This window comes from Rosa chinensis, chromosome 1, assembly GCF_002994745.2.
Source record: "Rosa chinensis cultivar Old Blush chromosome 1, RchiOBHm-V2, whole genome shotgun sequence".
In the NCBI taxonomy this organism is placed as follows: domain Eukaryota; kingdom Viridiplantae; phylum Streptophyta; class Magnoliopsida; order Rosales; family Rosaceae; genus Rosa; species Rosa chinensis.
In genome coordinates this window covers 4,751,080-4,765,000 of record NC_037088.1, presented here as the reverse complement: position 1 = coordinate 4,765,000, position 13,921 = coordinate 4,751,080, and the positions used below count along the sequence as shown (strand labels likewise).

General features: G+C 36.7%; 1 protein-coding gene and 1 long non-coding RNA gene across 6 annotated transcripts; one reads left to right on the top strand and one right to left on the bottom strand.

Moving 5' to 3' along the window:
• Window positions 1–5,368: 5,368 nt before the first annotated feature.
• On the top strand, window positions 5,369–8,652 carry LOC112174272. 5 transcript variants are annotated; one of them, XR_005804454.1, is made up of 7 exons: window positions 5,369–5,474; window positions 5,603–5,679; window positions 6,028–6,162; window positions 6,246–6,650; window positions 7,378–7,503; window positions 7,651–7,767; window positions 8,466–8,652. It is a non-coding gene; the product is annotated as an uncharacterized LOC112174272 (long non-coding RNA). The 5 variants fall into 5 exon arrangements; XR_005804455.1 differs by lacking the exon at window positions 5,369–5,474 and having other exon boundaries at window positions 5,520–5,679; window positions 6,246–6,293; window positions 6,387–6,650; XR_005804453.1 differs by lacking the exon at window positions 5,369–5,474 and having other exon boundaries at window positions 5,520–5,679; window positions 6,246–6,293; window positions 6,384–6,650.
• A 1,326-nt stretch (window positions 8,653–9,978) lies between these two features.
• Window positions 9,979–11,777, bottom strand: LOC112174265 (phenolic glucoside malonyltransferase 1). The gene has a single exon (XM_024312005.2). It carries the CDS (start codon window positions 11,642–11,644, stop codon window positions 10,199–10,201), a length of 1,446 nt encoding a protein of 481 aa, XP_024167773.1. The 5' UTR covers window positions 11,645–11,777; the 3' UTR covers window positions 9,979–10,198.
• Window positions 11,778–13,921: the final 2,144 nt, after the last annotated feature.

The following is a 13,921-nucleotide window of genomic DNA, read 5'->3' as shown; positions in this document are numbered from 1 at the left end:
ATATGTCACTTACTGCACATTTTATTGATACAAATTGGTCTTTAAATAAAAGAATAATATGCTTTAAGATGATTGAGTACCCTCACACGGGAGAGTCACTTGCAAATCATATATTTGAAGAATTGTTGTGTTGGCACATTCATGATAAAATATTTTCCATCTCTTTAGACAATGCTACGAATAATGATGTGGCTGCATTTGTTCTTCCCACTTATCTTATGCTTGAGGAAGCGCCTAAAAGATTGTTTCAGGTACGTTGTTGTGCTCATATTTTGAATTTGATTGTGCAAGATGGTTTACATATTTTAGGTCCATCTATTGATAAAATAATCAATGTTGTTCGCAGCATGAATTCTTCTAATAAGAGACATGAACTGTGGGTGCGTTGTTGTAAGGATTTTGATTTGCCAAAAAAAAATATTGACAATGATGTGCCTCATAGATGGAATTCTACTTATGAACTTTTAGACCTAGCTATAAAGTATAAGGGGCCGTTGAATAGGTATGCTCAAAAGGTGAATGAAAATAGGTCTTGCAATTTAGATGTTCCATCGGAACAAGATTGGTCAATTGCATTTCTAGTTAATGGCTTTTTGGGGATTTTTGCATCTTCAACTAAGATATTTTCTGGTGTCTATTATCCTACATCATGTCGTGTTATTAATTGCTTGATAGATATCCATGCAGCATTTGTGGCATATTCTAATTTTTTAGTCTTTAAAGATGCATTGGTTGCAATGAAGGACAAATTTGATAAGTATTGGGGTACATTTCCCAAAGCTTTATGTTTTGCTACAATTTTCGATCCTAGATTTAAGTTATTTGCTCTTGGAGAATGGCTAAAATGCATGGGTATTGATCAGCTTGATGTTGATACAAAATTGTTAGAGTTAAGAACCGAATTAAAGCTCTTTATGAAACATATAAGAAGAATATTGTGTCAAATGTAGCACCTAGGCAATCTGAAAATTTAGCTTCTTCAACCTCGAGTTTATCTCCGGGTTCTATAGCATTGCCTATTGTTGGTAATTTCTCAATGCAAAGTTTGAAAAGGGCAAAGGTATCATCTTCTTATACTTCAACTACGAGTTCTAATGATTTACAAATGTATTATGATTTACCAACTATTGAAGTTGATGATGATAATCAATTTAGTGTATTGTCTTGGTGGAAATCAAATGAATCATTATATCTTGTGGTTTCTCTCATGGCTAGAGATTTGCTAACAATTCCAGCTTCTACTGTAGCTTCGGAGTCATGTTTTAGTGCAGGAGGTAGGATTGTATCCGAGAGAAGGGCTAGCTTGAGTCCAAATACAATAGAGGCATTGATTTGCTTGAAGGATTGGAGTTTAGCAAAATCAAGGATGCAAGAGGCTCAGCGTGAAATGCAGCTAGCTGAAGAAAGGAGGCTGATTAGGGAAGGACGACCAGATTGGATGGAAAACAGTGAAGATGAAGCTGGAAGTGAAGCTGAAAATGAATCTGATAATGATTCTGAAAATGAGTCCCATGAACAGGTATATTGTTTTTGTTACTTCATTGCTTCTATTTTTTAATTTTCAGTTTAGCAAAACATGTTTTCTGGTTTTTTAATTCTTTATTTAAATGGGTAGGTACCAAGATCAGTTGAATCCCATGAGTTATCAACCAATCTGCAGCCTTAAATTTTCAAGGTCAGACTGGTCAGTAAGTTGCAGTTTATGTTTGAAATAGTAATTGGATCCTTAACAATTCTTAGATGCTTTTACATACAAACTTTATATGAAGTTAGACTATAGTGGGTAGTTTTAAAAGCTTGAATTGGTTCATTTGAAACTTTGAGTTGCTTGCTTTTACTAAAACTTGCAGATTATATATTTGTAATAAGTGGCTCATTTAAAGAATTTTTTGCAGGGCTGTACAAATTATGCAGGGCTGCAGGCAGATTCTAGTGTTAGCCTCAATGATACCAAGTCTGAATGGAAGACAATATGCCTAATTAGATAAACTCATACAAATTGTATTAATAATTTGCTTTTGTTCTAAGTTGTAAATTGGGAAACTTTGTATTCTGTATTTTTATTTCAATACATTAAAACGGGCGTGGGGATGAGCCTCCTAGTTCGGCTAGGTTCCAAACCCCTTAAAACTTTAGAAGGAAATAAATAGCATCCTTAATATGACCTGTGATGATCTAGATTCTAGAAGCAGGATATCTTATATCCATTTTAGACAAGACCTTATCAATTAGTTATTAGTTGAATGAGGTTGAGTAAAATTAGTTGTTGTGGACGAAGCTAAATATTGCATAATAAAATGGTTTCTGAAACTCACATTATAGAAAAGCCCGGCCCGGCCCGAAAAATGGTGGGCTACCCGGCCCAGCCCGAAAAAGCCCGCGAGGCCCGCCTTATATTGATGGGCTTGGATCTTATGATTTATAAGGAAGCCCGGCCCGGCCCGGCCCGTCATTATTTAAAAATGTAAGTAGGCCCGGCCCGAGCCCGCTATGAATGGGCCCGGCCCGGCCCGTTGACGAGGCCTATTTGCAGTAATAATAGATGAATAGTCCATTAATTATTGTACGTGCATTCTTTTGTGGTTGATTTGACGAGGATAGTATTTGATTAGTAACAAAAATAATGGTATTCCCTGTTAGATAAGTAATTTGGGCATTTGATTTGATTGACGCGATTTACAAGCTTTCTCTTTATCAGATTATTTTCAAATCTTTTATTTAGTTGATAACCCCATACACCTTATAGGGACATGGTTTCAAATTCTCTATTTTCTACTCTACATCCTACTATGTATTTGCAGCTGAATCTGTAGGTAGGCAAATTCCCATTGCTTATCTGGAGAGAATCAAGGATGATTTCAACGGAAGATATGCTGGTGGAAAAGTTGGGACTGCAACAGCCAATGGACTGAACAGAGAGTTTGGGTTTCTTGATGAAGATTATGGTGCAACAATCGGTTTTCCACTAATATGCTTAACTTTGATGTGGATGCTTTAGACTAAAGCTGACGGAGCACATGAAGTACTGTGTGGATCATCCTGAAGAGATCAACAAGCTTGCAAAAGTGAAGGCTCACGTTACTGAGGTCAAGGGTGTTATGATGGAAAATATTGAGAAGGTAGAAAGAGTTGCCGCTGTTAAATTCTATTTCAAATTTAGAATAGTTGTATGAATTTTTTTCTTTTTTCTTTTTTTTCTCGTTTTTTAAAGAGGATTAAAGCGGAAAAAGGTCATCGCTTCTTCTACTACAACAATTGCAGATGTTGAGTAAATGAATAATTGAAGAATGAAGATGATCGACTGTTTGTCACCTACCTAGTACGTACCATGTTAACGTTCTCCGCCATTTTAATGTCCAAATCGACCCAGACGTTAACGTCTATCTAAGCTGTAACTTATAGCTGAGTATCAGTGTTGTGACCAAAAACAGTTTTTTAATGAAAAGTCCAATTCATGTGCTTCCACAAATAGGTAGGTAGGTGTGGTCTTTCTATAAAAGTTAAGAGATACTTGGGAAATTATAACATGGTCTCGAATTTGTGAAGATGTTTGGTAATTGATATAACATTTTATAAAAATTGTGATAGAGTTTGTTGCGCTACGATTTTCTAGACTCTTTTTTTTACACCTAACTAGATCTCCGTCAAAATCGTCTCACTCTTTTTTAGCTTAAGGGTTGAGATCTTTTGCCTTAGAGCTAGATTGTAGAGCTTGTTATACGAAATTTTAGGGCCCGGGACAAAATTCATTTTCATTGAAATATGCATAAGCTGCAACTCATATAAGGCAATTGAATTATGTATTAATTGTCGAAAATCTATCCCCGAACTCTGATTTCCTAGAAAAACCATTCAAAATCTTTCCTACCATTTCTACTTTCTCAAAAATGGTTGGCCACCTTTTGTGGTAAATGTTATAAGCATGATCGAGCAATTTAGATCTTGACGCTCTTCAGGTTTAATGTTTATGACATTCAGTTCTCAATATAGGTCATATATACTAATACAAATTGGCCAATCACCCATACTTACTCGTTAGCTAGAGCTTCCGATCAAAAGCACATGTACGTGTTTGGTAATGGAATGAAGCTCAATTTTCCTTTCCTACGCCTCTTAATTTGCAGCCTCCCCGACCAGTACTCCCTGCATGTGTTTGGTAATGGAATGAAATTCAATCTCTAGGGAATCTTGTTCGTATTGGTATTATTGTGGTCACCATACAACAACAAAAAATTAATTATAGTTAGGATATTTATGGCCCTGATGGACAAATTGTTGCTCATGCTTGATTGATGAAGAATACATGGAAGCACAATGGTGGAAACTAGTACTACAAGATACTCGTGCTTTAGTTAGGATTTTGTTGGATTGATTTCCCGTATTTGAATGCTCGAAATCGATAGTTACTGTACGTACATCAAGCTAGCCATTCGAGTATGGCAGAAGGCAATTGACCTACTTATTATGGTACCTTTCCTTTCTGTCACTGAATATAGGGAACTTCCAGAACCTGATGAGCTTTTCTCAACATCATCATCACTTATTAGTCGATCATACTGAGAAGGATCTTATATCTACATATATATATGTCGGTTACAATATAAACGAATGAAGTGGATTTTAATTTCCCACTTTCAGATTTTTGAATTATCTAGATTTGTGATCAATTATTTTTGGTGCATAAATTTTGGGAGAGAGATTACTCAACATATAATCTCCCATCATTAATTTTCGAGAAGTCTTAATAGACGCATCCATCTTGCAATTGATCATGAGAAGAAGGGACCTGCAAAGCAGAAAAACACTTCAACTCCCAAGTTATTGTCTATTTAATAAGAATATAAAAAAAATAGATTGATACTTGTGAACATTTGTTACCCATAATTTCCCCCAATTCTCCATAATAAGCTTGAGGATTTATAGTCGTTCATTCCTTGGTCCTCAGTTCATGGTTCTTGGCCCTTACTCCATTTTGTAGTGGGAGGAATGGTGTTTGCACGTTCTCCACCTTGATCATGTTTTACTATCTTTCTTTTTAATTATCTAATTGTTAGTCATTTTAGGACTTTGATCATCATGCTTGGTTTAATGAGTGGGGATCCAATAAAGACAAAATTTAACACCTCCACAATGGCCCCTATTTCCTTTATGTACGAGCTCCGAGTGCGGGAATGAAAACTGATCAGTTACCGGATATGCACATAGAAATTAATTGTTAGTCCATAACAGTAAATAAATAGCAACACCAATTTCATGCCTTCAGTAAAAAATTAAACAAGATTTATCAAACACATTACAAGAAATTGGTGAGATTATGGGTGAGATTTCAAACCGCTTTTCTAAACACTACTAAGAAAAAACCTCAATTACTTCACCTTTTTACTTCGGCAATAGTTTCCATTGCAAATGACATCCTATTGCTACAGAAATGTTCCATCGCAATTAAGCCTTATTACAGCAAATGTGTTACTGTAGTAAGTTTTTAATTCTTTTTCCCTCGATTTTTTCTTTTGGTTTGTGTGCCTTATTTCCCACTAACATCGATCTGCAGCTCTAATCTACAGCCCCAATTTAATGTCTCTCTCTCTCTCTCCCCCCGCAGCGCCTCGTTATGAAGATGCTTTAGATCCAATCGGAGAAGGAAATCGTCATCGAGTTCATTAAGAATGACGACTACAAGTGAGTTTTTATGTCTAATTTATTGGTTAACTATTGTAATTTGTGTATTTACTTGCTTATATGGTTTGCCAATTTGTTGGGTAGAAATTGAGTTGAGGAAAGGGATTGGAAATTTAGGATTATGTGGTTTTTGCTGATAATAGTGTGGTCTAGAGGGGATAAAGCTCAGTGATTTAAATAGAACATTACAGGGAAAAAGTCGAAATGAGAGGATTGGAAATGTTTGAATATAGTGGAGTACAAAAGTACTGGTCTTGCTTACTAATGTAGCTTCTAATGCATTAGAAAGAGGAATTGGTGTGATATCAGTTTAGGAAAGTTTTAATTAGGCTCTTACTTGGATTTTAGATATGTCCAGGTGCTTGGTGCATTTTACTTGTGTATTACCAGTACCTAGAGCCTTTGTACAATGACAAGTAAAATTGGCTGATGGACGTGGAAAGTATCGCTCTCTTTGCTGTCCAAGAACACAACAAGCGATAGGTTCATACTTGCCCCAATTATATTTGTTTGTTTGTGTTTTAACTGATTTTTGGTGATTTTTTACTTTTTACCTTTTGATGCAGAATGGTGTGCTTGAGTTTGCGAGGGTGTTGAAGTCAAGGGAACAAGTGGTTGTTTAAATTTGAATTTAACTGGGCAAACCTTTGTTTTGGTTCTAATAGTTCGAAGCTATATTCTTATAAATGTTGTGCTATGTTCAGCAGGATAGGTCGGAGTGCCAATGCATGGCCCCTGTAGAAGCGTTGCTGCTGTGAAGTTATCAAAGGATCAATCACCAAAGAAGTGAGCTTTTATGCCCCTCAGAATCTATCCACCTGATGGTTGCAATAGTTGGTTTCAAACATTCTATATTGTCAGAATGGAGAGGATGGTGGTGAACTCTCAATTGGTGAAAATATGATAGCTGCTGCTGGGCTGCCACAGCTATTTCAACAAATCCATTATGGGTTGTTAAGACAAGACTGCAAGTAAGTTTGCTGTTCTTATGCTTGTAATTCATTTGAAATGAAATGGTTGGAATGTGTATGTGTGTGTGTGTGGATATAAATTCTGTAAGTAATTATCTTAGTTTATAATACTTCAAAACTGATTACTAGAACATATATAATCAGGACATCTCTAATTCCCTTTCATCTCCTCTAGGCTGCATGCTCATTCCATGGTTAATCGTTGTAGTAACTTAATGGAGTTGTCTGTGTCCACACATAAGTCATGCCCTTGCAAGCATGTGTGTGTGTGTTTCTATATTCAGGGCTTCATAGCTCTGGTTAAGACGTTAAGTATAGTTACTAGAGATTGTTTTTGTCAGCAATAGAAAATGCTTCATTGTGTTGCAGTCTCACTGAAAAACCTAAATCAGGCCTTTAACTGGAAAAGGGTGGGATTTCAGAGGTCAAAGTTAATCCAATATCAGTCTAAGATGGATGCATTGGGCAAGCAGGCATGGATGGATGATGACGTACATATGAATTAAATATGATCCAACGTACTTAAAAATTTCTGTTTTGAAGTAACATTTGTTTTTTATTATTTTGTTTCATTATGAGCCGAACTTTGCTAGCCTCTATATATTATAGGTATTTTATGTTTTCATTTTTGAAATTAAACAAATTAGTTTGCCACAAAATCTATTACTACAAACTCTCTCAATATCCACATACTAACTGCCCTGTTTGGTGGGACAATTTTGAGCAGACTCGGGTGGATCAAATTACACAACAGCTGAAATTTGGAATATCAGAGTTTGAAAACAATGAGAACGTATCATCAGTACCTCAAGATCCAGACCACATATCCTCTACATATCAAGTTGACAAGGAGGTACAATTTTCTTCAATTTCATATTTCCATACAAGTTGCCTTTTATTGGTTTGTTGATTACTTGTGTATTTTCTGGCTATATGTTGTGATGTTTTGATGTTTGAACTATTAACTCTTTAGCACTGATTATAAACTACATTGATGTAGGGTGCAGAACAATTGGACCTGGAAAAGCAGGAAGCCATAGGTGTGCTTGATGGCTGTCACAGATTATACCGTCCTGGTTCTTATGTTATGCCTTGATTAAGTTTTGAGTATATTCAGGTGAAGTACTTCAATCTCTTCCTTTGTTTTCCTTTTACAATCCTCCATAGTGGTCAGAATATCTTTTCTAAAGAGTGCTTTTAGTGATTTCAATACTAAAAGTAACAATGTTGTGGACTAATCATCTAGAAGGATAGTGTAGAGTATACAAATTATTGTGTGATGAAGCAAAAGGTCTAGCTAGTGCTACCTTCTTGCTAATCCTGGCTTTGTCAACTTTAGATTGACATGTCTGTTTTCTCCTGAGTTCTATCAATTCCTATATCTACATAGGTTTGTTTTGTTTATGTAAGAGTAATGACATAAACTTCTAAAATGTGTATTTGTGATCCTTATTGTTATTTTTTCCTTTTGTCTATGATAAGTTCAATTTCCTTTTAAATCATATAGAGGGCAGGTAGTGCAGGACCATACTATGTCACAGGTTTAAATGAAAGATGGAATACTTGTTTATCTTTCGGTGTGGTTGTGGATTGTAACTTGTTTAAAGGACGGCACCTATATATATTAATTATGTTGGTAAATGTATTGCATCTAGTCATTTCATTTGGTATTTTATGTTGGGGTTTAGTTTGCTAATCTCATTCGGATAATATATCACTCATGCTATTCAATGGGTTCTAACAATGTGTGAAAGCATTATTTGGGATGAGAATTTATGCATATGTTTACATATTTTGGTTTTGTTTGATGTGCAGAAGAAGAAGCAGCACCAGCTTAGAACTGTTATACGTGGAAGTGCAAGCTTCTATCTCATGGCTTGTGTGCGTGATTTGGCTAGTGCAAATCCCATAATATTTTTAATTTATGATATTTGTTGTAGATGGTACTAGCTTTGATGTGCAATTCACACATTTTTTTTTTTATAAATGAAATATTCTTTTGTGACGGCAAAATATCCGTCACCACCAATACCTCACTTTAAAAAATAAAAATAAAAAAAAATCTTTTTGCAACGGCAAAGTACTCGTTGCAAATAGTTTAGTCATTGCGGCGGCAACAGTTTTTCGTCGCAAATATTTTTTGCAACGGAAATTTACTGTCGCAAATGAATCGTGTGACGCCACCAATTGCAATACTAATATTTTTGTCGCAAAAAGCTCAATTTGCCGTAGCAAAAGCAATTGTTTTTAGTAGTGGAAGACACCGGTTTTATATTTGAACTAATTATTTAATGTTGCGAGGATTGATTGTTTCATGTCACAATGACACACTATTTAATGTCTCGAGGACTCACTATTTAATGTCGTGAGGACATACCATTTAATGTCTCGGGGACTCATTGCTTTAATGACGCGGGGACATACCGTATAATGTCTCGGCCTTTGGGGGAATTACATGTTGAGACTCACCTATTTAATATCGCGGGTGCACTAGTGACACCAACATCTCATATTGGAATGCTACAGCAGGGTCAACGCAGCTATGAGGGCTAGAGCTTCGGTCAAGGGCCAAACCTCTAATCTTTCGCACTGCCATTCCTAATTAGATACTGTAGCAGTTACAAAATCCGACCTTTCTACTACTTAAACCACGTTGGCCTCTGGTAGTACGTGAACTGCAAGAGATGGTAATGACATCAGAAATGACATCAGAAAGGCTTACCGGCAAACACATGACTCTGGCGGAGGATGGAATGACCATTTCTCTAGAAAAGTTGAAGCTATATTTGGCAGTGGGTAAGAGGAACTTGAACTGAGCCTGAGAGTTTAGGCTTCGGTCTGGTGGCACAAGATGAGGCTAGAACTGGCCCTATGAAGAGAAAGCGATGCAGACTAGCTGGAAGCAAGAACAGACTGCGCTATGGCAGCAATAAAATTGTGTCATCTAAGAGTAATGAAATGGTAGATATTTATGTATGTCTGTAGTCCATATGTGATATTGAACTACGTTCATGTGTCGTTCTATTTTGTTTTAGACAACATATAGTCCCTAATTCTTCAATATTAGGAACTTCAGATGACAGTTCCTTATACTGAATCAATTGGATGAAGCTAATCCAACAACAGCGCGATTCTCCGTCATTTGAGTGTCTAAGACGACAGCCACCTAAACAACAGATTTTTAACATATCAGACGATAGACATTATCGGTCGTCTGATCGAAGCAATTCTTGACAACAGATTTTAGCTAATTTTTCTTTATATAGGAATGAATAATGTTGTCTCGTCCTTGAGTTTTTTTAACCCAGAAGAGTCATCAAAGAAAACATATTCTCAAACAATGGTTTAATTATTGAAGGAAATTATTCCAAATCACGGGATATCATAGAAAGAAAACCAAAAAAAAAAAAAAATTGTAAAAATACAAAGAGTCAATCAGCAGTCGGTGAAGATAATGCATGGAACCCAGATTTATATTCTTGAACAAAAGCTATTATATAACAAGTAATCAACGACATAGCCAAGCGCGCCAAGAACCACAGTTGTAGTTACTGCAATACTACACCCCTGACTCGGAGCTTTCCAAACGTGTCCCCAAATCCTTCGGCAAATAGAAAGGCGAAAGCTTCCATACAATCTTTTTTCAAAACCACCCCAATCTCTATACCTCCACCACCATTCTTGGAATCCGAGAAACAAATCGCTCCGGTCCTATCTATAGAAACCACCTCAACTTTCTTCGGCCTACCCCATCCAAAGTTCGTATCGTAAATCTGAAATCGGTGCGAACCAGCAGTAGAATATATTCCCTCGGCCTGAATCAAGTCCTTGATTTTCGAAGAATAGAGCTTGTGCGCCTCTTTCAAAACCCCATTCTTGTCCAAACCCTTTATAGCTTCACTAATTGCTGTGACCGCCACAACCAACCCATCTTCACCCAATAACTCCTTTGCTTCCGCAAACCCCATCGCACCCATCATGCAGTTTCCAAAATAGTTTTCAGGTACCGGAGGGTCCAAGCGAGACCTACAGTCCACGGTAAAGGCCTGAACTGAAACTTTGTCGGCTTCTATTCCTTGTGCCTTGACTAAACAAACCCAAGTGTAAGCACAAGCTAGAGAAAACGTTGACAAATGAAGATGTACTGGATCAGAAACCTTTTCTAGTACCATCTGCCTTAGGGTTTGTATCTGTGCGCGTGTGAACTCAAAGATGCTTCGAACTGAGTCATCTGGTGGAGCTTTCAATTCCCAAACCTTTACGCTTCTGTTGTTGGGGCCGTCTGAGTTTTGCCAATCGTTTAAGTAGATGGATTCGAGTCCGAGCCCAGTCGGGTCATAGATGACCGTTCTGTCATAAAACGGCTTGAGCTGCTCCGGTAACGAAATATCTGATTCAATGGAAAGGCCATTCTCAATTTCCTTGCTGCATGCATGAGCCCACAACTTAACAAACGAGTTTGATGTTTTGCCATCAAGGATGGCATGGTGCATGGCTGTTCCAATGGCAAAGCCACGGCCAGGAAATAGGGTTATTTGCAATGCTATGGCTGCAGCTCGTTCATGAGACGCCTCCAACTGGGGAACAAGTGGATGGTAAGCTTTGGATTGGAGAAAAACGTCGTTGCTCGAAAGGTGGTCAAAATTATCAGCATCGGACTCAGCTACTATGAGTGAAACGGCGTCGCCTTGGGCATAGCTGAGAATGGGTGTGTGGGAGTGTTGAGGCCAAGTTAGGTTTCCGGCGAGAGGAACAAAGTGTTTGAGAGTGAGAGATAGCGAGGTTTTGAGATAGGCAAGTACTACAGAATCAGTACTAGTGGAAGAAGAAGAGGAAGAAGATGTTAATTCGTAGAAGTAAAGGCGTTGTACGGGTGGAAACCTTAGCCAGACCGAGTCAAAGTAGGTCAGTGGAAGGGACAACAGATCTGGTGCGCCTGGTATTGGAGCCACCCTGCAAATCTCCACTATTTTCACTGAGTTTGGTTGCGCCATTGGGGAAGAAGAAGCTTAGTGCTTACAGCTAGCTTTTGAATGTTATCATATACCGAAACGTCGTTGTGCTTCTTTTTCGTGTAATTGTATCATTATTGACCACATTTTTTGTGAACTATTCATCCATTGACGTTGAATTTATTCGTTCCATTCTATTCCACCAAACCAATTAATAAAGACAGAGCCATTATAACAAAAGGGAGGCCCCGAATGGGTCCTGCACCACTTAAAGCTGATGTATTCTCTTCAACCACTTACCAGAGAAGTCCGCAATAAATATGCAAAATATACAGAGAATCCGCAGTGACGTGCCTAAAAAGAGATATAGACTTTATGCTTTCAATAAACATAGTTTTATTTATTTATGGGTTATTATCACAAATAATACTTGAATTATTCCTCAATCTTATCGATGGTACCTGAACTTCAATTTTGATCACAACCAGTACCCGAACTTTTCGATTTCATTTTAAATGGTACCTAGAGCCACCTCCGATCACTATTCCGACTAAAAACGGCATGGGAGGCGATCATAGTGATGATTTTTGATGATTTCGAGGGTTGCGATCATATATAGTGATGATTTTTTGGTAATAGACTTGCCTTGAACTTTTTTTTTGTTTTTTGTTTTTTTTAGATTTAGCTTTTTTTTCCGGAATAGTGATCGAATGTGGCGTTAGGTACCATTTAAAATGAAATCGAAAAAGTTCAGGTACTGGTTGTGATCAAAGTTGAAGTTCAGGTACTATCGATAAAATAGAGGATACGTTCAGGCACCATTTGTGATAATAACCCTTTATTTATTTATTTATTTATTTATTTATTTTATGCGATATACATAGTTAGGTACAGTGCATACACCAAAAGAGTAATATTATGTGAACTACCTTTTGAGGTATCACATGCATTCTACCTTATGTAGCAACTGATGTAGCAGAAAGTCCGACTTATATATCACAGAATTTCATTAAATGACATAGCTATACTATATCAGTTGTCACGTAAGATAAGATGCAAGTGGTACCCAAATAAATAAATCATCTAGCATTATTCATAGCTGAATTTCTCACCCGTTTCTATAAGTATATATATGAATTATGAAGCCAATAATGAGGAACACAAAGCCAAATAGAAGACAGAACTACATGCATGCGTATGTCATGTTTGATATATATATATATATATATATATATATATATATGTACAAATCCTATCCAGAGTGAGGCCTCACTCTGAAATTAACTTGTGATGTTGGAGTTTAGAGTCACTTTTCAATCTCATATCCACATCTCGACCATTCAGTTTTTAGGTACTAATGTATAGATCATCTTTGCAAAATTTCAACCAAATTAATGGCCGTTAAGGCATTAATGGCCGTGTGCAGTGGAACAATTGCTTGCATCGTATCTCTCAAATGCATTTCAAATCTAGCCATATCTTTCATGAAGGCAATCAAGCTGCTGATGCCCTTGCCAACTATGGTGCTTCATCAGATGGCTTTACTTAGTGGGATTCAACTCCATATTTTATGACGAGTCATTGTAATAGGGACCATTTAGGTCTTCCTAATTTTCGATTTCGTTTCTTTTGATAGGAAGTTAGCAGTGTTTCTTATGCCCGTCCTACCTCCTTTCTCTTTGTATCCTTCTTTTCTTTAATAAATTTCACTCGCTTGGTCGAGTATTTTAAAAAATTAAAAAAAAAAACTGCATTAAAGCTAGTACAGTTCATAGTGGACAGTTTCTGTTCGTTCATTGGTTTAAATGAATTAAATACCTTAAAAATCATCAATTTGGCTGAAACTTTGTAGAGATGATCTATACATTAGAACTTAAAAACTGAACGGTCAAGATGTAGATGTGAGACCGAAAAGTAACCATAAACTCTAACTTCACACGTTAATTTCAAAGTAAGGTTTCACTATATATATATATATATTGCATGTCATGTTTGATTGAGCTTGCTTTGCATAAGTTCTGTCTGCACATACAGAACAAAGAAAGCAATTATATGCTTGCTAGATATAATTGCGTTTAATACCCATAATTAACCTCGTTGAAAACTTTTGGTACGTAAATTGATATAAAATCTTATATAGTTTTAAGATAATTCTTAGGGTTTGCTCGGTTTTCTAGCCACTCTTTTTTTTTACATCCAATTGGACCTCCGGTCAAACTCGTCTCCCTTTAGATCTTTCTCCTAGGGGTTTTAGGGATTGTTATTGTTGTTCAAAATTCAAGCATGGGATAAAATTCAACTTCGTTGAAAATGAGTATT

Excerpts from the sequence above, each read along its gene's own strand:
- LOC112174265 (XM_024312005.2), bottom strand. The coding sequence starts at position 11,644 with ATGGCGCAACCAAACTCAGTGAAAATAGTGGAGATTTGCAGGGTGGCT.